This window comes from Solea senegalensis, linkage group LG2 (assembly GCF_019176455.1).
Source record: "Solea senegalensis isolate Sse05_10M linkage group LG2, IFAPA_SoseM_1, whole genome shotgun sequence".
NCBI lineage: Eukaryota > Metazoa > Chordata > Actinopteri > Pleuronectiformes > Soleidae > Solea > Solea senegalensis.
Window position 1 is genome coordinate 32,493,049 of NC_058022.1, and position 25,477 is coordinate 32,518,525.

Here is a 25,477-nt window from a genome sequence, read left to right on the forward strand (position 1 = left end):
GAAAGGGGTGAAGCTACCGATTCATCATCATGATCAATGGCGTCTGTGCGCATGGAATCATTGTTAGCATGGTTGTTGTTTGACCCTCTGTCAAACAAAAACAGGAGAGAAATTTCCCTTTTACTCAGGCATCGTAACAAACGCAATAGTCCTATCACTGGTTATACGTTCTCTGAGGTCCCTAGACGTCCTTAGACACCAAGAACATGCATATGGACCCTAATATTGTGGCGTAATTCTTCTTACTTTGGGTCTTTTAGGCGTTTTCCTCTGAAAATATGGTCAGGACTTAACATCTTTTATCATTCGTTCCACTTATTCCATATGTATTCGTATGAATTGCATCCACATCGACACAGCTACTGTGAGGACGTGTTGAGTTGTGTATCCAGAAGTCGCAGCGCAGATGAAAGAAACGCTCGACTTCAACTTTAAAAGAAGACTCGTCATCATCATCCTATAGAACCTTGTTTCATCAGCGCTTTTTTTAGCCGCACACATTTAAAGCAGCCTTTAATTAACTGGATATTCTTTGGCATCTGAGAGACAGCGACTTGGGAGGAGGAGGAGGAGGAGGCTGGGCTTGAAATAAAGAAGTAAAAAAAAAAGGATGAGAGAGGAGGAGGAGGAGGAGAGTGATGTGTGTGTGTGCTTGTTTGAGTTTGCAGTAATTGCTCATCCAGGAGCCTGTTGCTCTTTTTTTTAGGGGGGATCTCTCAGTCTGGATGCTGTAGCCCAGGATCGGGCTCGCTCTGACTTCCTCCCTTGACTGTTTGTGTGTGGATTTGTGTGTTTTTTGTGTTGTGCGTGTCTGGCGAGCAGACATGGGGCCCTCATTGCGCTGTAGGATTACTGTGTGCCTGGCCCTCACCTTGGCTCAGGTGATTGCTGTGAGCTGCCAAGAAGATAACAAGAACGGTGAGTGACGATGACCCGTGTCCTCTGATTGTCTTGATGCTGACAGGTTAAATCCACATTTCCATAGGTGTTACTTACACATATACATTATGTACCGTACATTATATCATGTTTATGTTGGATTTCTTGTTGCATTTGAGTGATTCATACACCAGCAGACGAGTCCTGTACAAACATTTACTTTGTGACATGTTTGTTTTTCCCATTATGTCCCTGGTTTTTTCATTTTTTTTATTTATTTTTTTTTAAAAAAGGGGGGAAAAAAAGAAAAATACAAGCTGTGGTTTGGGAGTTTTTTTTTCCCTTCTTCTTCTTTGTTTTAGTGGAGAAGCTGAATTGGAGCTCGGCCTCCCCACACTGCCCTTGTGTGGTCGAGGAAGCTTCAAATCACAGCTTCCACCACCACTCGGGGCTTATCCTGCCGTGATGAGACAGCTGTGTCCACTTTGTCAGCTGATAAAAGCCGACGTGTGTGTGTGTGTGTGTGTGTGTGTGGATACAAAACCGCCGGCTTTTCAGGGATTGATTAAAAACCTCGGAGGTGACAAAAAAAAGCTTTGAAGCAGCACTGACATTTCTCAATAACTCTCAACCATGTGGCTCCTTCCTTTCAAGCGTGTCTGCTAAAATAAATCAAGTCCCAGTGATAGAAGTGATTCAGGGTCAAAATACCTTGACACCCCTCCTCCTCCTCCTCCTCTTCCTCCTCCTCCACACAGCACAGCACGACTGGCTCGGGCTATTTCAGTGCGAGGTCGAGGCTGAATGAAGGGGTTTCGAGCGCCACAGCTATAATGATGTGGCCTCGTGGAAGGGACGGACAAAAGCAGGCCACTAATTTTGGTCAGACTCTGGGGGCCAAAAGGCAGACGGGACACACCCATGGAGAGAGGGAGGGAGAGAGAGAGAGAGAGAGGTGTCACCTCCACTGAAGCAGCAAGAAGGAAGATGTTTGCCTTCATATGAATGAATACCTAAATTATAGTTCTTTATTCTTCCTCAATGTTCCCGGCGTTAAATTTAAATCCAAAAGTGATGCCCAATTTCCTCCCAGGGATTAATAATGTATTCAGATTCTGATCCTACTGCTGAGAACTACCCTTACACTTTTACCCCGTGTAAACTGGGATTAGCGACCCTCATCCATCCATCCATCCATCCATCTTCTACCGCTTTATCCTCCACATGACGCCAGTCCATCACAGTGTCCATTTTACCCGATTCCCCAAACCTGCATGTCTTTGGTATGTGGGAGGAAACCCACGCGCGCACACACACACACGCACACACACACACACAGATCTACAACACTAGAAGTTTTACCGCCATAGGACGTTTAAAAAAAAAAAGAAGAAAAAACTTGGAATAAAGTCAGCAACGGAGTCGGTCGACCTCGTATTTGATATTTGCAGGTTCTATGCTCACGATAAGACGCGAATGAACGTGAAAAGAGCATGAAAATGATGCAAATATCAAGTTCACGTTCAGCATGACATAAGGTTTACCAATGTTTAGACCCCATAGTGTCAAGAAAGGTCTAATGGATTATGGATTATTACGTTATAATAGCAATTGAGGTTGCACTACAGGAGCAGCCTTTATGAGGCCCTAAGCAGAATTTGATTGAATGAATTAGACACATCAATAACGAGATAGAACAGAGAAATCACAAGTGCCGCCTCTTTCATATCTTCAGTATGTTAAAATGATGTGTTTACTTGCGACTCGGGCCAATAATATGTGTTTTTTATCGTCCAAAAACATTCCTGTACTTGTGAGTCTCTGTGTTGTGTTGCAGTTGTTTGTTTTTTCATATACTACGAGCACAGTTCTGTGCCGTAACGTTTGTTATGGTTCGTCGCTGTGAATCTTCCTGTCGCAGCACAGGCTGCAGTTTGGGATGATTTACGGCAAACAGACCTGCTTTTCCAGACCACTGTCTTTCCCATGAGTGCAGCACCCGAGCCGCCGCCACACGTTCATTCACGCTTCTTCTTCTTCTTCTTCCTCTTTTTCTGCTGCGAAGAGAATTAGAGAAATATTAAACATGTTTGACTCAAGGAAATAAACGAGTATAGCTTTTCCCCAAACACCTGAAGCAGTTATGTCAGCTGTTGTTGTAAAGATTCCTGATACTGGCTGACATCTTGTCTTTTTTTATGTGAGAAAAGTGTCAAATATCATCAGCATTATTATAAAATCTATTTGTATCTTTGTGGTTTTTTAAGGGAAATAACACATCATTGTTAGTGGTGACACATAAATTAAGGCTTTTATGACCTCCATAAGTGAAATCACACCCAAATGGTATTTTCTATTCGTTGGTTTTGTTTTTATGTAAATCAACTCAGCCAGACTTTAGAGATTATAATACTAACATGAGATACAGATTATGTGGCTCAATTATAATAAAGAGCACCTACAGGGAGCTGTGTTTAAAAAGACGTCTCTGCACATCATGGAAATCTGACTCATATTCACGTAAATTGAGGTCAACTGTGCTAAAAATAGCAGGTTTTGGTGGACTATAATTTGGTCAGGTATTAAAAAGAAAGTCAAATATACTTCCAAACGTCAATAAATATTAAATAAATAGACTTTTTTAAGGGTAAAAGGTTAAATATTCATAAAGCTGTAAAGCAGTTGTAAAATACTGTAATAACTTGCATCTGAGCTCCACATTTACAGCGTGATCCTTCTCCGGGTGTGGCACCTCGCTGCTCTCCCAAATAAAGACAAACCACAGAGTTTTAGCAGAGCTACAGTGTATAATAGAGACTCAGCGGTTTCCCTTGAAATAACTCTCGTTTCTGAAACGCAGCCTCTCTTGCGAGGAGAGGCCCCACCGCATAATTGGCACTTAGGGACGTCACTTTAAACTGCCTGCATTTTCAAATATGCTCGCACAGACTGAGGCTGCAGCAGGTGGCCGTGTCTTTTTGTTTTAGTGCTTTTTCTCAGCAGGGTTTTCATGTTACTTCTGTGACAATAATGTGCAGACGTTTCATTGATTTCAACCCTAAACTGACAAATCAGGATCCTTTTCCCTTAATTTATCCAAAACTGTAACTCAGGCTTTACTTTTTCATAACATTTATTAGATTAGAAGAGAATAGAAATGACCCTAACCCTGATAATTACCATTAAGTAAAGTTTAAAATCTAAAAGGAATATTCATATTTGAAAAACCAAAGAAAGGAACACATTTAAAAAAAAAACATTGTGGAATTCTTAAATATGTAATAACCTGTACTGTTACTGTAAAAAAGGTTAAAATGTTTTTCTTTTTTTAAGGAAAAGGCAAGGTATATTTATTTATAAAGCACTTTAAAAGTAGCACAGAGGCTACAAAAACAACAATGTATAGAAAGCATAAAAAACATTCAAAATTTAAAGTTTAAAAGTGGTAAAAGTAAAAGGATTCATGTCTTAAAACTGTAACAGACCTAAAACATAGAATCAGGTTCAAAAGGTAATGGCAAATAAATGTAGAACATATAAAAAATTGGAAAAAACTGATTTTATCATGACATTCCCGCAATGTTTGGCCTCAGTTTGTGTCTCAATCGGCGAAGAACAAGCTCAATCACAGGCCAAACCTTGTGATTCATGTATTTTCTGAAAACTATAGGTGTCGTCTTTCATTTACAGTTGGAGCCAAAAGAGAGAGAGAGAGACGCAGACATGAATGAGTGCTTACGAGCAGACAAGACACATTTATAGCTTTCATTTACAGCCAGGAGCTATTGAGCTCAACCGCAGTCTCGTCGCTGTGCCTTGCTCAAGTGCAGGTCGGCGGCAGAGAGATTGTTCGAAAGTGTCTGTTTGAACATCTGATGCGGGACCACATGTCGGGTTTTGGTGTGTAAATCACCGCGCTGTCATTTGTCCTCTTTACTTTGAATACTTTAGATTTTTTTTATTTCTAAATGACCACCTACAAAACTACAGCTGCACTTAGCATTCACGGCATCAAACCTATGCTTTCCAGAGTGATGCATTTAGGGAATTATCATTCATCTGTTGATTGTTGTTTTAATAGATTTTCTTGTTGGATTATACACACATTTTTCATATTATTATTCTACTTTTCTCAAAAAGAAACTTAAATATAAACGTGAACACAGATCCTTTGGTTTTTAACAGCTTAGGACTACATTTCCCATGATGCAACGCTGCAGCATCTTTTCATAGACTCTGCTTGTTGTCGTAAAAAAGCTCCACACCCGCAGTTTAACATAGTTTCCCCGTCATAAATGTGTCATATCCAAGCTGCGCAACATCACTCGAGTTAAAGAGGCAAAGTGGCACTTTCTCATGATCGGTTTCACTGGATATAAACCATGGAATTCCCCTTTAAATGACAGTAAGAGCCTTTATTTTCAAACATGTACAGTAAAATGAAAATAAACGATGATACATGAATAAAAGTATTAAACTTTTCTTAAAAAGAATGATTTCTTATTGGCATTATTTTGGAATAATGTGGTCTTATGAGTTTAAACTCTTACGTGACACTATCATTAATAGTGCATGATTTACCCGCCTCTCCTGGTGGTATCCTCATAAAGACAATTTTGAATAATAATATATGATCATTATAACATCGTAAAAACAACAAATAACTGTGTTACTTTACTTGTTATTACACGTATCTGAACTTTACTTTGTTAGTTTACTTTCTAGCAACTCTTACTTTTACTCCACTACATTTCCTTTTCCAACCAAATAAAGTCACAAGAAGAAGAAGAGTTGGTATTATGGTCTGTATTTATACAGAGCATTTCTAGTCTTATAAAGTTGATGGAATCATTTTAATTTCTTAATCTTCTCCATAATTAAAAGATGAGCTTGTAAATAGTAATGCTCTATTTATTATGAATGCACACTTGCAAAACTGTATATAATCAGATTTTATCAGGCTACTACCTGTTGATATTTACTGTGCCACTAAGTAATGAGTGCAACCTAGTGGCCAAAGGTGGTATTTGGTTATTATCTGACATTAATAACACTGTTTGAGTTCTTCAACACTCACTGAGACGTGTGTTAGTGTGAGAATCCACACGCTCATCGCTGCTCTGCTCGACTCAGACAGCTGCACACACATGGGACACCTCTACTCCAACAATCAGATATGGAGCCCAGGGCCGTGTCGAGTGTGCGTGTGCGAAACGGGCACCGTGGTGTGTGAGGACGAGCTGTGTGAGGAGCTCAGTGGCTGCCAGACAGCTGTGGTTCCTGAGGGCGAGTGCTGCCCCGTGTGCTCCACTGCGGCGGCACCGGCTCGTGGTACAGACACTGACGCAGGTAAATGGACGCCGCCGCTGCTGCTGTTGATGCTTTGTCACTTCGTTCCAATGTCAGAGCTTCCTTAATTTTAGAGGTTTGAGGCCCCACAATTTATCTTGTGAGGCTGGACAATGTGGGGAGGACCACACATGAGATTTAAGTAAAAAGTGTAAATTAAATTAGCCATATCGACAGTTCTTGCCTTGTTTGCCTATATCAGATAATACATATTACCTACATTATACTATATATATATGTACAGAGTGAGAGAGTGAGAGAGAGAGTTAGTAATTTATTTTTTGAGGCCCACAGAAATAACAGTTTGGAGTATAGCTCCACTGGTGCTGACGTGAGGTTTAGGCTATTTCTGTGTTAAAACACATACAAACAGAGGAAATGGTGGCGAATGCTTGTTTTTGCAAGACATCCCAGCATTTATGTAGGAAAAAGGAAGAGTAATTGTGATCTTTTTGTGTGAACCGTACAGCTTTTTATGCTGTGATGCTTTCAATGCAGCACATACAGAATAATGTAAGACGGCTGAGGAGTAGCTCACGCACACTCTGTTGCTGTTCTGTTTCATCATGAAGATACCTGCACAGAAAATGGCACGACCTACTCCAACTATCAGATTTGGAGTCCAGAGCCATGTCGAATCTGCATGTGCGACACAGGGACTGTGGTGTGTGAGGAAGTGGTGTGTGAAGAGCTGGGGCACTGCCCGACAACTGAGGCCCCCGAGGGCGAGTGTTGCCCCGTGTGCTCCACAGCAGCAGCAGCAGCAGCACCACCACCACCACCTCCTCCTCCTCCTCCTAGCACGGACAATAAAACTGGTAATAAATATTTAAGCATGTTTGGAAGAAGAGGAAGAATGGAGATTTATTTATGTGGATTTTTGTGCACATCTCGTATGATGATGACCATGTGTGGTCTCGCTCTGCATTTAGTCGACTTCTCTTTCAACTCACGTCATCTTATTTGCATTTTGTTTGACATAACACAACCTACCACCAAAGATCCATCCATTATTTCACTTTTCTTTTGTATCTGCAATTTTCTTTCATTCATTTCCTTATCACATTTAAGTGTATGTACTGCAGTGTTGTCACATCAGGGGTGTTGTATACAATATGTGTCTCAAGTGGGTGTGTCCATGGTTTCCATGTTACTGAAACGATATGAGACACGCCCACTTTATATAAACACAGGTGGGGGGACCACCATTGTAATGGATATGGACAAACCTCTTAAGACACTATTATCCAAAGCAACATAATTAAGATGGCCCGTACGGGGATCGAACCCGCGACCTTGGCGTTATTAGCACCACGCTCTAACCAACTGAGCTAACCGGCCAGTGAACTAATCCCTGGAATATAATGGACCAGACATGGAGTTGCTGACCAGGGCAGAATGTGTAGACATTAACAACTTCTCTTGGAGAATATATTGGCGTATTTCCACCGGCTCTACTCGCTTCGCCTCGGCACGGCACGGTACGATTAGGTTGCGTCTCCACTACAAAAAAGTACCTACTTAACGGAGTGGACGGAGTCATCACTGTACGGCTGAGTGAAACTGCGGCGACTTCGTTTTATACTTGACACACACACGAGTGACTAGTGACTTTACACCAGACGTCTGTAGTTGTTGGAGATTAACCCACTGTTTTATGATTGTTTAGTAGTTTTAACTCACCTACAATTCGGCACTGTTCGGCTTGATTTCGGTCCACACGTCTCCGGAGTACAGCCTCCTACTCCACACACTACAGCGGCAGCGGTCTGTGAATACACCACTCCACTTTAAAAGACTCCTGTTAAATATAAGGGGTTTCACTGGTAGTTGTTGGAGATTAACCCACGTTTTCAGGATTGTTAAGTAGTTTAAAGTGATCTACAGTTCGGCGCTCTTCGGCTTGATTTGTGTGCTTGATTTCTCTTCCTGTGAAGCGGCTGGCGGTCTGACCAATCATGGCATAGTACCTACTTGGCACGCTTGGAACCGCTGGAGCGGGTACTATGCTAGTGGGAACACTACATAAACCCTGCCATGGCAGGCGAGACAAGTAGAGTGGAAATGCGCCATATGTGGTTTTCACTAAGCATCAACAAATTCGTTTTGATCTCAAAATATCTTGCAAATAAACCATAGAATAATACTTTGTAGTCTGTAAAATGCTGATGTGGTTTATTGCACTAATAACAAGTCATTTAGCAACTATTAGAAACAATTAGTAAGTTGCAGCATGGTCAGAACTGTCTAGATTAACTACACATGCTACAAAGTTCTTGTTATCCAGGGTTTTTGAGTCTAATTAACCTCCTTCTCATAAAGATTCCTGCACAGAAGACGGCAAAGTCTACTCCAACAATCAGATATGGCACCCAGAGCCATGTCGTGTCTGTATATGTGATACTGGGACAGTGGTTTGTGAGGACGTGGTGTGCGAGGACATAGGTGACTGCCGGACCACAGAGATCCCAGAGGGCGAGTGCTGCCCCGTGTGCTCGGCTGCGAACGTTCCAGCTGGTAAACGAAATGTCCAGAGGTCGCTTGTCACCTGCAGGTTTCCTGTGGCTGCATGTTGGGTTTAAGTGACTTTTCCATTCAACCTCAGCAGTCGGTCAAGCTTCCCGTCTGTGACAGGACTGCTGGTGCTGTCCAAGCCTGAAACCCTCGTCTTCAGGCTCCATTTTGAATATAAATCATTGTGCTTTGAGTTTGCAATGGAATACATTGATTTTGTTTTTTTTAATAAGTTCACTTCTCAACCAACGTTTGTGCTGCAGAAAACCGTAGCAATTAGATTGTGACACTGGTGGAGCTGCTGCCACTTTTACTGCCACATAAATGAGGTTGGGCAAGTAACTTATTAACCAAATAAGGTGTCTACCCGTCTTTGGAGTTTTGATGACAGTTGGCATCTGTAATGTTGCATGATGATTATTGCACTTTTATTGGTCTTTGCACTGGGAGTTGTTTATTTTTGAATGAACAGTTAGTTGTTCACTGTTTTAAAGCCCCTATGTGGAAAATTTTAATAGTCATAAACAAACATTGACACATAGGGCTTTGAAAAACGGAGGTTTTCTTTTTTGTTTTTGCGAAGGTGTTGCGCATGTTAGCATTTAAGATGTAAGGGGAAAGTTTCACATTTCGTCAAGCATGCAAGTTAGAGGCACCAAATATGAAGCTATACTTGAGGCGACCTGTTAGCTTAGCATGGTGAAAACAGCTTGTCAAGCTCCACTTATATCATGTTCATTTAAATTTGTTTAATCCACACATAAAAACCCACCGTGTAGCCGTTTCCTGCTTTGTGAGTCAGTTGCTTCAGTTAGCTCACTTTAAAAGTGTTTAAAGTTGACAAATGCTCAACTTTAAAGACTCAGGCTATGCAAATATATCAACAGTATACAGTAAAGCTCTCGGCCAAAGTTGTTCTCCCTTTTTTTACTGGACAAAAAGCACCAAACAAATATCGAAACACTTCAATTAACTTTAGCAACATTAGCAACTCTTGCTACGTAGTCAGCCATGAGAGATACTGCTCAGCTAATGTTCAATAGCAGCCTCTATCACTAAGCTTTAGGCCCACAAACTGCTGAACGTTACTCATTAGGCTGTGCTAAGCTAACTGGCCTCGCTTGTAGCTTCAAAGATGGTGCACAAACACGACAAGAAAGTGGCAAGTTCTCGCCAAAACCCATTAACTAACTGAATACGGGTTATTTTGTTTTCACTGAAGATACCTGCACAGAAAATGGCAAAGTCTATGCTAACAATGACATGTGGAACCCGGAGCCTTGTCGGATCTGCGTGTGTGACATGGGGACCGCCGTGTGTGAGGAGGTGATTTGCGAGGACCTCGGTGACTGTCCGAAAACTGTGACCCCAGACAACGAGTGCTGCCCCGTGTGCTTGACCGCGGCCTCGTCATCCACTCCCAGCACTCACGACGCACCAGGTAAGTGTTTCCTCCGCCATTTTGTTGTCGTTTTGAGACGCGCTGAAAATGACATTCCTGCTTTTTTTTTGGTTGCAGCAGCCGATGAATATAAAGAGGAAAGCTGCATTGTGGAGGAGGAGGTTCACCAGCACAACGACATCTGGAAACCAGAGCCCTGTCGTGTCTGCGTCTGTGACAATGGCGTAGCCATCTGCGACGAGGTGAAGTGCGAAGTTCTGCCAAATTGCGGGAAGGTCATCACCCCTGAGGGAGAGTGCTGCCCCGTGTGTGACAGCTTTGCCAGTGCAAGCAGGATGATTGGTGAGATGCTATCCTTGTAGCACAACAAGCTAATATGAATCCAAAACAGGATTTAGCTAAAAACGGTGATGAAATATGGAATTTGGTGCGCGATATTTATTCTTTTTGATGTGATAGGAGTTCAGTCGCTTTTTTACATGAAATGAACAATGTAGTAGTAAGAAAATTGTAGAAAAAACACAAAATTACATGAATACTTTGGATAAAAGGTAACTGTCTTCTTTGTATTTTCCCCCCAAAGAAATAATGGGCTTCAAGGTAAGTTACAAATAATTCACAAAAAATAAATTTAAAAAAAGTAAAATGTATTGTTCTCGTGACTGAAACTTAAATATTTACTTGTCTTTTTAGGGACAGAAAGGCGAACCGGGTGATATTCCATATGTAAGTTATCACAACAGAAAGCACATGTTTATTTTATTGCGTTTTCATTTATAGCTTTCTTCACTTTGTGTTTTTTTTAATTATTTTTCTTTTTAGGTGGTCGGGCACCCTGGACCTCAAGGACCATCGGTGGGTTTTTCTGGTCTTCTTGCTGTTTTTTGTTTTTCTTTCCACTGTTTATAGCAATAATTTCCAATCTGTGTAGTGTTTTTTAGTTTTGATTTCAATGCACTACATTTAACACTAGAGGGTGCAAAAATGTCACACAGTCCCGAGTCACACAGCGTTTTAATTACATGCTGCAGAATATGATGGGTGGAAAACACAAGTTTAGTGTGTGGTGGATATGTTTTGATAAAACAGAGACACAGACAGTATATAATTATGGCCGTTGTGCAGGTTATGTGCCTGCTCATAAATTGTTCATACTGAAAAATGTGTATATGGTGTGGTATGTCATTGAAAATAATATTGTACCTGTGCTTATGGTTGATGTTTATGGTTCAGGGTCCTCCAGGAAGTCAAGGTCCCACTGGACCAAGAGGCTTTAAAGGTAGACGGGTAAGTTTGAAGCAGAACCTCATGTCTCGTGAACACAACAGTGACTCCTTTGCCAGTATAATGATGTTATTGCTGCAACGGCCAGTGCAGGCACAAGTGGAACAATGTTTACTGGAATAATGCTAAATAAAACGCTAACAAAAGGGCTAACAAAATACTGATGAATCCATACTGAAATGAAGTTATATGGTATTAAAATAATAGGATATTACTATAAACACACTCTAAGACGTGTTCTTAGAGTGTTTTCAGACTGGCTTCACTGCGGTCTTTATTTGGGACAATTTTTTTTAGTGTTAGTACGTTTAATTAGTTAGTAAGTGAAATTTTGCGCAACAAAAGAAAAACAAACTACACCACATTAGAGCTAGTGAGAATACTGCAGGTCCACTGCATGTCGAGGTAACAGGAACAGCTACAAGATGCATTCAATAAACCTCATAAATTGCATCCCCTCTGCAAATGCTGCTGCTGCCACCTTCTGGTAATAGATGCAGAACTAGTTCTGAAGTAATTACATCACTGCACAAGTGCTAGTATTACTGTGTCATGTTAGTATCAGGATAGTATTTGTATTTGTTTGGAAATGGAATTTTCCAAAAAATTTATAATAAACATATTTGCAAAGAAAAAGCATAATTGTCCACTTTTATATAGAAAAGAGTTTTGAAACTTGAAAAAAATATTCCTTTAATGTAATGATAAACTCTGTGTGATTAACTGTCAAAAATTAAATATGGACAGTCATGTAATTAGTAATTATTAAATATGTGTACACTATGCAACAAAGCATGAAACAATGCTTCATTGTTGATGTTTCCTTACAACATATAGGGATTCCAGGGGCCTCCAGGATTTGACGGAGAGCCTGGTATTCCAGGAAATCCAGGTCAAGCAGGACCCCCAGGCCAGGTGGCACCCCCTGGGGTGAGTTTTTCTCACACGCTGATTTTATTCTTTTATACTCCTATGACAAGTGCAATAATTTATTTTTGAATGAATCTCTACTCAACAGGGAAATCTAGCATCGCAAATGGCTTTAGGCTTCAACGAGAAGTCTACTCTGGCTGGCATGGTGTCAGGATCCAGGGTGAGTGCCGCAGAGTTATTTATTTTATTAAATGAATATGTTTGTTTCTGTGATAAATTCTGTGTTTATCGTGCCTGTTTCAGGGAGAATCAGGACCGCGAGGACCTTCAGGGCAGTCGGGACCACCAGTAAGTTCATAATAACTGTACAGTAGTTGGTCTTGGACCATTGGTCTTAAAAGGTCCAGTGTCATGTAAAATAGTGATAGACACTTGATGAACATTAAAAAAGTCTTGAGCTAAGGCTACAAAAACTAAACCATTATTTTTATTTAAAGAAATGTTACGCTCATACATGGGATGTATATTTAAAGTCTACCAATGACTTAATTCCATATGTGAATTCCCATTTAAAGCCTCTATATCTTGTATCTCTTCCTGTCTTCTTTAGGGTCCAACTGGTGGTCAGGGAATTCCAGGAGATGTTGGAGACCCAGGACAAATGGTGGGAAAACATGGATTGCCTGCACATAAAACCGTGTCATTTTTATATATTTTTTTAAATTTAAAAAGAACTGCAACAGTTACTTGTGTTTGTTCGCAGGGAGAACCGGGTCATCGAGGACCTGACGGGCCATCAGGAAAACCTGGACCTGATGTGAGTTGAACACATAAGTTATAATTAAATTGTATTTATAGGAGGAGTCAGGGAAGGAGAGAGGGAGGGGTCAGGTAGAGAGGGGGAGGAGATTGAGAGGATGAGGGGGACAACAATGCTGCCATTATTGATGCAATTTCTCTCAGTATTGCTATTATTATTGCTACTGTCAGTGGCTAATAACATCGTAATCATTATTATTTTTCCACATCTACATGAATGTTTTCACTCAGGGAGAACCTGGACCTGCAGGAGCTACAGGAGAGCCAGGATTCGCAGGATCTGTGGTAACTATTTATTTCCCAGCATTCAATTCAATACATCAATAATAATATATTATAAACCAGTGACACTTGTGAAACCAAAGGATGTACTTCCATATATAACATTTGAAATCAAATGTGATTATTATTCCTATAATAATATCTAAGTATATATACTCTATATGTTAAACATTTAAATAACTAATTAATAACAAAAACTTAAAATGAGGCTGTTATTTAATGGTTTTCAGGGTGCCAGAGGATTCCCAGGACTCCCTGGTCTTCCAGGTCTAAAAGGTCACAAGGTCAGCTATGTGTACTTCAAATCTGCCTGCACTCATTTATTATAGTGATATCCGCAGCTGGGCTAAAGTGTGAATTTAAATATTTGTCAACAGGGACATGCTGGTCCTCCTGGGTTGAAAGGGGAGACTGGATCAGTTGGAACCAAGGTATGAACACATCACCTCATGTGTATCTCAGTTTCATCATATTGACACTAAAAACCCAGAGGACGCGCGCAGGGACGCAAATGTCAAAAATGAAAACGTACAATTAGGACATGTTCAAATAAATGATCAAAAATAACACACTTTGATGAATATATATGATGTTTTTCCAGGGTGCTTCAGGAAATGCTGGCGCCATGGGTGCTCCTGGTCCACAGGTAGGCAACAGAAAAAAAACTGTGACTGTAAAATATGAAACGTTCTTTCATAGAAACTCAGATATTGAGCCAATCGTGTGTTTCAGGGGCCGCCGGGTCTGCAGGGAGAACGAGGAAGAGCCGGCCCAACCGGACCTGTGGTCAGAAAATAAAATCATCTATGAAGCACGGTCCATTTGAAAAAAGAAAGAAAGAAGGAAAATAATGTTGCGGGACTGAGTTATCGTTTCTTTCTCTTGTTCTTGTAGGGAAAACGTGGCACACCTGGTGATGGCGGCAAACCTGGTCCTCTGGTAAAGTGTGATTTATAAACTCTGTAGATTAGATTTAGTTTATAACTCACAGAATGAGAATTGTACAAATGTTCATACACACAATTCTATTCAGCTTTTTCCGTACCCTTACGAAAAATCCCGGTTAAACCCTTTGACACAAATGATAGAACTATCAAACTGAGCCTCTTTATCATACTATATTATACTATATTATATTATATTATATTATATTATATTATATTATATTATATTATATTATATTATATTATACATATGCTTTCTTTCTCTAATTACAGGGTCCCATTGGAATCCCTGGTATACCAGGATTTCCCGGTAACCCAGGAATGAAGGTGAGAAACGCTTTAAAACAAGAAGATTTGAAAGAATTTGAGCTTTTTTGTGACTATTTTAGAGTCAAATGTTATATTTTTGGGACTTTCTGTAACACCTCTCACTACAGTACAGTAACAACATGGAAAAAGTAAAAGTAATACAGTGAAAATAATATACTGTAGCAGTAATGCCAATGCTAATCCCTTCACATTTGATGATTACCATATAATAAAGATGATATTTATGTCGCACACACATTTTCTATTGTTATTACTAAGCCATTATTTTGTGATTATCATAGAAATAAGATAAGATGGTGTTAAGTCTTTATTACTTCTGTGATGAAAAGGATTGCCAGAGTATTACCATATAGTTACTGAAATGCGATGAAACGTGTCACCGAACATGATTTGACCTTGATTTGACCTTGAATTCAGCCTGAGTGTGTTCTCCGCTGCAGGGTGAGGCAGGGCCAACTGGGGTGAGAGGAAGTCCAGGACAACAGGGAGCCAGAGGAGATTCAGGACATGTAGGACCAGCTGGAGCAACGGGACAGCAGGTGAGTTATAAATGAATTAAAAGTTATAATAAGTTATAAATCTGTCTCAGGTTTGTTTTGATATATTTGAGATAAATATGACTATTATTTCAAATGTTGCTTTGTAACAGGGTGCAGAAGGAAATGATGGCGGTCCAGGTGCACGTGGACAAACAGTGAGTGTTCATGTACTCACTAGATTTGTTTGTCATCTTTAAAACGTAAATATGAAAAGTTTGGGAAACATTAGCATAAAACGTGGATTATTAAAGATGCAGTGTGACTTTTTTGTTATTCTACCAGTGAACATAAATGATGTAACATTATTTTTATGCTGTGTCCTTCATCTGAAAGCAGGCTCTGTCAAACAATACTATCAGACCTGACTTAGGGAACGTAAAATATTAGATTTTTTCCCACAAATGGGCCTATTTTGAACAATTATTACTGCCCATATGTTAATGTTTGGAGGCCCCAGTTCTGGGCTCCCCACTCTACCATGGGCCCATTTGTATTTGTTTTGATATTCTTCCCAGTTTTACTTTGTGATTCAATGGATTTAGCAGTTTCAACAGCTTCATTTGTCTTTAGGATTTTTTCACCTTTCAATAACCTTGTGACTGCTCGCTTGTCCTCATCCTCAGGGTCTGGCAGGTGTGCAAGGTCCAGCAGGTGTGCAAGGTCCGATAGGTGCCCCTGGTCCCCAGGGAACCACAGGAGCACATGGACCAAAGGGCCAACTGGTATGAGCTCTCATTCATTGTCGCCATTCTTTTTTCATTGAATGTTAGTACATGTTCACATTCACTGTGAGTTTTAAACGTTTTGATTTGACCTTTGAAGGGCGACGTAGGAGTGCCTGGATTCAAAGGAGAAGCTGGATTCAAGGGAGAAAGAGTTAGTGAAGTTTTATGTGCTGGTTAACTGACAGTTGACTCCTTTGTCAAGAGACAGCTGAAATAATTATTACTGGTCATTGATTTCTGTTGCAACCTTAGGGCGACCATGGTGTTCCTGGTCCATTAGGTCCAATGGGAGAGGACGGGAAGCGTGGACCACGAGGTGATGCCGGATCCATTGGGCCTCCAGGACCTTCAGGAGAGACTGTGAGTCAGCTTTAAGTCCACCCTGACAAAACAATTCTCGCAATCCTATAATGGTTCAGCATGTTAGTGACATCTAGTGGTGAGACGACAGATTGCAAGAAAATCGAGGACCCCTCGTCTCGTGGCCTCTATCTTCATTTACTTCTTGTTCTTTGGTAGTTCAGCCAATATTTCCATATTTTAAGTGTAATATGTGTAAATAAAGAAAGCGATTTTACATGTATAGAAACACACTTGGATAGTCTATTCTATGTATATCTAGTATATGATTACTGTGACTGAAAAATACATTTACATTGATTTTATTTTTAAAGAATTATCCTTTGTTTGTTGTAGGGAGCTCCAGGAAATCGAGGTTTCCCCGGTGCAGATGGTTTACCAGGCCCGAAGGTGATTTGACGCCATATAAAACACAGAAAACATCCTGTATAGTTACAAAAATGATTTAACTACCACTGTTAATGATGATAATTCTTTTTTCCTGAACAGGGAGCTGTGGGTGAACGTGGGCTGCAAGGGTCAGCTGGTGCCAAAGGCTTATCTGGAGATGTGGGACGCCCTGGAGAGTCAGGTTTAACAGGAGCTCGGGTAACACAGATACCAAATTATTGTATTATTATTATTGTCGTAATATTTTCTTCTTGCACTAACTGGAGGTATGTTGTGGTTTCCTCATCCATCAATCAATTAGTTAACCAGTTAGTTAATTAAATAAATTACTGCAATCAGCATAATTTCTTGAGCCAAAACCTTCTATGACTGATACTTAAATAAGCCTCTAATTGTGACTTGATTTGTAATGACAGTAGACATTTTCCTGAGGTCTTGATGCTCTCAATCTGCAAACATGTTATTAATTTTGTAAATGATGTTCCCTTGTAGAGGAAAATAGATGATACAACACAAATGTTAAAGTCTTATTAAGGATTTAAACCTACCTACTGTTTGTTCTTCAGAGATTTAATGTCATCATAATAGAAGGTTTGAAATTTGAGGAGAAGATGACAATTTTGTGCCTTTTTTCTCAGGGTTTATCTGGACCACTCGGTGCTCAAGGAGCAGAGGGGAAACTAGGACCTGTGGTACGTAAATTTAAACACACACGTAAGCCTACAGTACACGATGTTTGAAGCATGATTTTGATTTTCCTTCTGTCTCTTCAGGGCTCGGCAGGAGAAGACGGCAAACAAGGCTCAGCTGGTTCAACGGGAACCAGAGGTGCTTCTGGACCAATGGGCCTGCCAGGACCTAAGGGCTTTGCTGTCAGTATGAATGCATTTGGAAAACCCATCTGACAAATACGACTGCGTAATATTTTGATCAGAAAATGTCAATGTAAATAAACGACAACTACTTGTTCAGGGCGATGCTGGAAAGATCGGAGAGGCTGGAAGTTCTGGACCCCCGGGTCCAAGGGTAACTGTCTTTATTAATATTTAACATCATCGTCTTTCTGTGTTTTATATAAACTGACTCATTTTGGACTTGTAACTGTTTTCCAGGGACTGAATGGAAAAGATGGAGAGGAAGGTGCTGCTGGATCAACTGGTCCAGCTGTGGGTTTCCCTCCTTTATTAATGAGATCATTAATTATTTAATACCATTGTGTTTGAGGAATATTAAATAAGATTTCTTTCCCCAGGGTCCTGCAGGAAAAAGAGGAGAGCATGGGCCACAGGGAGTGAACGGTTTCCAGGTAAATCCTACCCTTTAATTGTTATTTTTTCCAATACAATCTTCAATAAAAAGCGTTATACTCTTCGTGATTGCCATTACAAAAGTGGGTTGTGGGTGTGTCTTAGGGTTTGCCCGGAATGCCAGGCCCACCCGGAGAGTCAGGAAAACCAGGCAATGAGGTGCGACACAAAAAGAAAGACCAAACTAACAACTCATATATAGTTGTCCCATATTCTGTTGTAGTATAATAGTAATATATGTTATTGTATGTTGTCAGGGTCTCTCTGGAGAGGCAGGGACTGTTGGAGCTACTGGTCCACGGGTAGGTCCTCTAGTCACATGATTAAAGCTTCCTCCGTCTTTTTACCCATTTAAAACAGTAAGGTGATGATGGTGCCTGTCTATATTTCATGTATTTCCTTTTAGGGTGAAAGAGGCTCTCCAGGAGAAAGGGGTGATGTCGGTCCCAATGGACTGCAAGGACCCAAAGGTAGTCCAGGTGGACCAGGACCCGATGGACCAAAGGTATCGTAACCATAGAATAACCATCATCAAGATTTTAGAAGTGGCTCCACGCAGATCTGTTGTATTTCCTGTGTTTTTTTAGGGTAACGCTGGACCAACGGGTGCTCTTGGTGAGCCAGGTGGTCCAGGACTTCAGGGGATGCCAGGGGAGAGGGGCATAACAGGACCTTCAGGCCCAAAGGGAGATTCTGTAAGTTAAGGATTCGATCATTGGTAAAGAAATGGAGGAACCAGTTTCTACACTAACAGCAAAAAATATCTGCAACTTTGTCCCTATTTTTTTCTAACAGGGTTCTGTTGGAGAGAAAGGACCCGAGGGTAAAGCCGGAGCTGACGGTGCTCGGGTGAGTTGTGTCAACACAAGGACTGATATGAGTGGTAATAGTTGTTATTGTCATGTTATTCACTCGGTAAACAGCAAATACTTGCAATGCTGGACCTAAAAGTTAGCAACAGTTTAAAAAAGAGCTTGAGAACAGCAACAGTCCACCATATTTGCAATAACAGACTGGAGTCCATGAGTAGAATGGAGTTTGCAAAGGATTATGGGGCCACATGGAGCGCAATTTTATCTCAAGTGGGCCAGACCAGCAAAATAATAGCATAATAACTTATAAACAACAAGAACGGCAAATGTTTCCTTTTGTTTTACATTTAATGAAGTATCTTTTTTTACAAAACATATTATGAACTTGAGATTTCTTGAGAAAAATAAGTGCAATTTCAACAATATCATTCCTAAATTCACAATTTACACATTACAACCTACAGTGCAGATCACAGTGGATCTAAAACATTTAGTCACAGGTATCTGGAGCAGAAAAATATAGCATATAACATTATTTCTAATCATATCATCATGAAATTATCACAAATTCATCTTGCGGGCCAGATCGGACCCTCTCGTGGGCCAGTTCTGGCACACAGGCTGTATGTTTGACACACCTGGCCTATAAGACCTATTTGATACATTCCTAGAGGCCTGGTTTTTGTCTGATATAGTTATTATTATATTATTATTTATCATATTTGTTTGCTTCATTAAAAGGGACTTCCTGGCTCTGTTGGACCTGTTGGTTCCGGTGGACCCAATGGAGACAAGGTGAGTTTGAAATTTTAAATGAAAGCCGATGAAATACAACTGCACATACAGAAATAAGAACTTTCAGCTTGAAATTAAGCATGGAAATGTGTGAATTAATAACTTATAAAGAATAGAATAGAATATTTTTGCCATAAATAAAGAATACTGAACGTTACTGTTCTTTTATTTCAGGGTGAAACAGGCCCACCAGGCCCCGCGGGACGCAGAGGATCTCGAGGAATTGCTGTCAGTAAAAACGCCGTCTTTTCCAATCGCGATGACTAAACTGACAAGAAGGGTCGTAGTTTTCTTCATGACGTGTTTATTTGTCTGTTGATGGTGTTACAGGGTTCTTCTGGTGAGCCTGGTCCAACTGGTGCTGTTGGATTCCCTGGACCTTCTGTAAGTGGTCACTGAAGACAGCTAAGCAAAGGGCATGTCCACTTTCACCGAGTAACAGGAATTTACTTAACATGTGCCTGTTCTGCTCCAGGGCCCCGATGGTCAGCCTGGGGTCAAAGGTGAGACAGGTGAGGCAGGTCTGAAGGGAGAAGTAGGACCACCTGGAGCACAGGGGACAGCTGGAAAACCCGGAAAACAGGTATATATTGATAATAATACAACAACAATAAACTTAAGCCTAAACCCAAGCCTAATCAAAGTCGTTGTGTGTGTCTTATATCAGGGACCTGTTGGTGTAACTGGACTGAAAGGTGCTAGAGGAACACAGGGTCAAGCGGTGAGACGTTCAAAGCCTTTGTGGTGTCACAGTCACACGCATTTAGCATGTTACAACTCAACACGTGCTGTATATTCAAGTTGTTAAAAGTGTTTTCTTCCCACAGGGATCTGCTGGTTTCCCTGGGCTGCCTGGTGGAATTGGCCCTGCTGGTACTCCTGTGAGTACATCTGGTTGCATTCAATGAGTTTCACCACTGGGCATGGAACAGTAATAGTTAGTTTTTTTCTAAATTTGTGTGCATTTTGTGTGCATTTTTTTCAGGGTGTTGTTGGAGCAGATGGACCCATAGGTGATACAGGAAAGCAGGGCCCCTCGGGGATTCAAGGAGAGAACGGAGCTCCAGGACGCCAAGGAGAGAGGGGACCCGCAGGATTACCGGGCACCCCCGGGGAGAAGGGCGACTCGGGGGAGGACGGTCCTTCGGTCAGAGAGACTTTTTCGAACGTGCTTATGTTAAACCGACTTACGGTTGAATGGTTCAACTGAATCCCCGGTCTTGTGTTTGTCTGTCAGGGGCCTGACGGGCCTCCAGGACCAGCTGGCATCACAGGACAGCGAGGTATTGTGGGTCAGCCTGGACTCAGAGGAGAGAGAGGCTTGCTGGGACTGCCAGGTCCAGCGGTATGTCATCCTGCTTCTTATGTTGAAGGCCACATTACATCTCAAATCCCCCCACTTCACAGATAGACTTACGTGTTGTGGGGATTCAATGATAACCGGACCTCTGAATCACTTTTTAAACGTTACCTTTCTTTGTTCTTTAGGGTCAACCAGGGAAACCTGGAGCCTCTGGAAGCCAGGGAGGCGTAGGCCCTGCTGGTGGTATTGGGTTACCAGGAGCCACCGGACCAAGAGGAGACCCCGGCCCAGAGGTTTGTGCTACAGCTTTTATTTTAGGTGATACGTTTGAAGCTACTCAGTCATCCACAAGTGTAAATAGGAAACTGGACTTGCTTGAGTTTACTCTTATCCAAGAGGCTTCTTCAGTTCAAACTTAAGAAATCTCTTTTCTGACGATTCACTAACTCATATTTGTATTCATTTCATTGCCCCATTGGTTATGTTTCTTTAGGGTATTCCTGGAGCAGAGGGATCACCTGGCAAAGATGGTGTCCTAGGAGAAAGGGTAAGATCGTATTTGGTGTTAAACCCAATCAATTGATACTTTAACCCATTGCTGCAATCACTGGTGTGTTTGTGTGTTTCCAGGGTGACAGGGGAAGTCCTGGTCCTGAGGGTCTGGCTGGTGTTGCAGGTTCTCCTGGAACTGAGGGTCCAGTGGGACTCACCGGTGGTCCTGGACTAATTGGCGAAACTGTGAGTTTTCAGCAAAAAATAACCACTATATGCTATGTCTGTTAGCCACATATCACTCATGTCACTTTTCTTGTTTGGAGTTTAGGGTTCCAGAGGCGGTGCTGGACCATCAGGACAACCTGGAGTACGGGGAAAAGTGGTAAATATGAAATGGTTTTTCCATCTGATTTGGCAATTTAAAATCAACAAAAGCAACAAGGTCCAAACACCATGTTAAACTGTGATTCTGTGTCTGCTTCTAGGGCCCTCAAGGACCACAAGGAGAGAAGGGGATTATTGGAGACCAAGGAGAGCGGGGTCAGAAAGGTCACAGAGGTTTCACCGGTCTTGATGGCCTCCCTGGAATCACAGTAAGCAATCAAACTGTCTGTCGTTCAGAGGAATTCAGAGTTCCGACTACAAATGGAATGTACCATTATTTTAGATGTCTCTTTTATAATTATCTTGGATTGTTCATCAAATGATACAAAAACAGCTAAACTCACTGATCTTTTTAGGGTGCCACGGGTGACCCAGGAGCTATCGGTATCGTTGGACCAGCAGGACCAAGGGTATGGTCATGATCTCACTTCACAGACTAATTAAACATTGCGTCATATAATATACATATTTACTCAGTTTTATTATTATTATTTAGGGTCCTCCAGGAGTTTCAGGTCCTCCAGGAAAAGAAGGAAACATTGGCCAGTCTGGACCGATGGGTGCTCCTGGAAGCAGAGGAGCCATTGGAGACCTTGGAGCGCAGGTCGGTCAAGTCACAAATCTGAGGCGTCAAAATGGGATAGTTTACAACCGGAAGACTCATGGAAACCTTATAGAGTTACATTTTAAACGGTTGTTTTTGCCATTGTCAGGGTCCATCTGGTGAACCTGGACCTCCTGGCCTTCCAGGCCCCCCTGGACCTCCCATTGCAGCGGTGGGAGACCTCTTTGCTGCCATGGAGGATTATGACATGAACGGCTTTGTGCCTCAAGCTGAGGAATTCATTGAGGACGACGTGGCAGCGGATCCTCCTCCACTTCCGGAGTTCAACAAAGATGAAGCCCTCCCCAATAAGAACGTCCTCCGTGCAGACACCGGCGTCCAGGCCACGCTGAAGACCCTGAGTGGACATTTGCAGAACCTGCGCAGTCCTGACGGCAGCAAGATGAACCCTGCCAAAACCTGCCAGGACATCAAGCAGTGTTACCCCCAGAAAAAGAGCGGTGAGCACTTTTTCTTATCATTATGGACCTTTATCTGTCCTTCATTTGTGTTTACACCAGTACTGCACAGAGGTGATCTAAACCCTTTGATTCAATTTCCTTGTCCTTCTGTTACAGGTAATTACTGGATTGATCCAAATCAAGGCAGCACCAAAGATGCCATCAGGGTCTTCTGTAATATGGAGAACGGTGAAACCTGCATCTCCGCCAATCCGGCAAACATTCCCCACAAAAACTGGTGGACCAAATCCATTCCCACTGCCAACGAGCCCATCTGGTTTGGAGCCAACATGAACGCTGGAACTAAAGTAAGAAACCAACAGCTTTGTTTGGTTATGTGACGCTTTCACTTATAATTGTTAGATTTTGTGTCTAATATCTGCGTCTGGTTTCAGTTCCTCTATGGAAATAAGGAGGAGCAGCCTAACGCAGTGGCTGTTCAAATCAAGCTGCTGCAGCTTTTGTCCAAGGAGTCGCACCAGAACGTGACCTACCACTGCAGGAACAGCGTGGCCTATAAAGACGCAAAGAGCGGCAGCCTGAAGAAGGCTCTCGTGCTCAAGGGCGCCAACGGCCAGGAACTGAGAGCACAGGGCAACATCCGCCTGCGATACTCTGTCCTTGACGATGGCTGCTCGGTACGTGGACAGAATATCTACTTGAATCTTTCCTTAAACCCTCTGTACAGGGTTTGCAGAAAAAAAAAAACATAGCGTGGGGCCACGCGGTTGGTGTAGCACCGGGTCGGAACAAGGGCCTTTCTGCATTGAGTTTGCATGTTCTCCCCGTGTGTGTGGGGGTTTTCTTCCCACAGTCCAAAAACAATATGGGGATTAGGTCAATTGGATGCTCTAAATGGACCGTAGGTGTGAGAGTGAATGGTTGTTTGATGAACTGGCGATCAGCACCCCCTGCGACACTCATAGGGAGGATAAATCAGTAGAAAATGGATGGATGGACAATGTAGTGGCTAACATGTGTAACTGCAAGGTACAAAGAGCAGGCTTCTCAGCATCTTATGTGGTCAGGAGGGAGTCACCTGTTCAACTTTTTAGGGAAAAACCACCTGTTCAGTGGAGGTGGGTGATATGACCTCAAAATGATATCATCCTGAAATCAATATAATGATATCTGTGACAATATTTCACAGAATTTCAAAATATGAGTGTTTACTTTGAATTGGAACAGTGTATATATATATATATAATGCAAACCAAATAAGAAATACCTTATTATAACTATATTAGTGCATTTGTTTTAGTTTTAAAGTTGTGTCTCACCTTGGTTGAGGCAGTTATGGACTCATCATAAGAAAGAGACAGGTAAACTTTGAAATTGCTCTGTAGGGTTTGGTTCACGTGAGGACATTTAATTATAAAAGAAAAGGATGTGGGCAATATAAGCTTAAAATTATATCATAATTACTGCTTTATCCTCCACATGAAGGTAATGGGGGGGGCGCTGGTGCCAATCCCAGCTGAAATAGGGTGAAAGGCCGGGTTCACCATGGACAGGTCACCAATCCATCCCAGGGCCACATAGAGACAAACAACCATTCACTCTCACACGTATGGTCAATTTAGAGTGTCCAATTTACCTAATTCTGGGTCTTCTTGCTGCGCTACTGTTGAGTGAACTAAATACAGTCTCAACCTGTCATTTTCCCGTGTCATATTTGACCAGATTCATTGAACAAATCACTCAAAATTCAATGAAAGTGATAGTTTTGTGCAGACCATGAGGTCTTGAGAGCAAATAGATGGAAAAACATCATATTTATGCTTTCTTAATCTATGCTTTGTCTCTTTCTTTCCTTCAAGCAATCAAATGGAAACTGGGGCAAGACAGTGATCGAGCACAGGACTCTAACTTCAACCAGGCTGCCCATTGTGGACTTGGCCCCTATGGACATTGGACAGCCTGACCAGGAGTTCGGCCTGGACATCGGCCCTGTGTGCTTCTCATAAAAAAAAAAAACAGCATCCCAACGCTCTCAAATGGCCCTCTGTAGAGGAGGAACACCGTCACCAGGAATTAATAAACATGGACTCCTCGTTCTGTGAGCATTCGAGTCAATAAAGCTTCTTCACATGTGGCTGCGTTTCCCACGTAACTGGTCAAGTCTAGTCTGTCCTACTGTTTCTGCACATGCGGGACAGGTGGGATGCTGACATAATTTATTCACCCTGTCAGTAAATGTACAAGTTCTCGACGGGGGAAATGCACATGGATGGGTGGAGGAAAAGAAAATGTCTGAGGTGAGAAAAGAAAGGACGAGAACGTGCACAAACTGGAAAAACAGCCAGTCATATTAAATGCTAAAGAGATATTGTCGTAGGAGTGAAGATTTACTTTATTTTATTAAATACACAATGGCTTTTTCCAGTGAGTGCATGTACAGGGCAGAGATTATATATCACTGACTGTAGTTCTTAATTTTAATGGAATAAAATAAATGAAAATCACGCTTGAACCTAAATTATTCAGCTCTGTGCAGGAACAACGTCTCTTTCAACATGAAACCTTTGTATCTCCTTTTTGGTGTAAATGCAACGTATGGCTGTAAATTGCAAAAAAAAAAAAAATTGTTTATTGTTGACTGTGGAATAAACGTCTTTCTGTGGAA

At 41.6% G+C, this 25,477-nt stretch overlaps 1 protein-coding gene and 1 non-coding gene across 6 annotated transcripts; one reads left to right on the forward strand and one right to left on the reverse strand.

Moving 5' to 3' along the window:
* The first annotated feature begins 719 nt into the window (after positions 1-719).
* Positions 720-25,477, forward strand: LOC122758671 (collagen alpha-2(V) chain-like). 5 transcript variants are annotated; one of them, XM_044012953.1, is made up of 58 exons: positions 720-918; positions 6,013-6,228; positions 6,801-7,046; positions 8,551-8,745; positions 9,965-10,183; positions 10,262-10,486; positions 10,728-10,744; positions 10,838-10,870; positions 10,967-10,999; positions 11,378-11,431; positions 12,266-12,358; positions 12,447-12,521; positions 12,605-12,649; positions 12,912-12,965; positions 13,065-13,118; positions 13,352-13,405; positions 13,633-13,686; positions 13,780-13,833; positions 14,004-14,048; positions 14,135-14,188; positions 14,297-14,341; positions 14,620-14,673; positions 15,117-15,215; positions 15,326-15,370; positions 15,839-15,937; positions 16,038-16,091; positions 16,193-16,300; positions 16,637-16,690; positions 16,790-16,888; positions 17,329-17,382; positions 17,464-17,562; positions 17,663-17,716; positions 17,803-17,856; positions 17,943-17,996; positions 18,103-18,156; positions 18,255-18,299; positions 18,404-18,502; positions 18,585-18,692; positions 18,793-18,846; positions 19,551-19,604; positions 19,779-19,832; positions 19,935-19,988; positions 20,080-20,187; positions 20,272-20,325; positions 20,432-20,485; positions 20,590-20,751; positions 20,842-20,949; positions 21,093-21,200; positions 21,401-21,454; positions 21,538-21,645; positions 21,731-21,784; positions 21,888-21,995; positions 22,143-22,196; positions 22,283-22,390; positions 22,500-22,851; positions 22,969-23,159; positions 23,247-23,489; positions 24,672-25,477. In XM_044012953.1, the coding sequence occupies exons 1-58, from the start codon at positions 825-827 to the stop codon at positions 24,816-24,818; spliced, it is 5,421 nt and encodes a 1,806-aa protein (XP_043868888.1). In that variant the 5' UTR covers positions 720-824; the 3' UTR covers positions 24,819-25,477. The 5 variants fall into 5 exon arrangements, with proteins under 5 accessions (XP_043868888.1, XP_043868895.1, XP_043868901.1 ...); XM_044012960.1 differs by having other exon boundaries at positions 10,265-10,486; XM_044012966.1 differs by lacking the exon at positions 6,013-6,228.
* Positions 7,496-7,569, reverse strand: trnai-aau. The gene has a single exon. It is a non-coding gene; the product is annotated as a tRNA-Ile (tRNA).

Excerpts from the sequence above, each read along its gene's own strand:
- LOC122758671 (XM_044012953.1), top strand. The coding sequence starts at position 825 with ATGGGGCCCTCATTGCGCTGTAGGATTACTGTGTGCCTGGCCCTCACC. Across the intron at positions 21,455-21,537 it reads ATGGTGTCCTAGGAGAAAGG|GGTGACAGGGGAAGTCCTGG; the intron begins GTAAGATCGTAT and ends GTGTGTTTCCAG. Across the intron at positions 22,852-22,968 it reads TTACCCCCAGAAAAAGAGCG|GTAATTACTGGATTGATCCA; the intron begins GTGAGCACTTTT and ends CTTCTGTTACAG.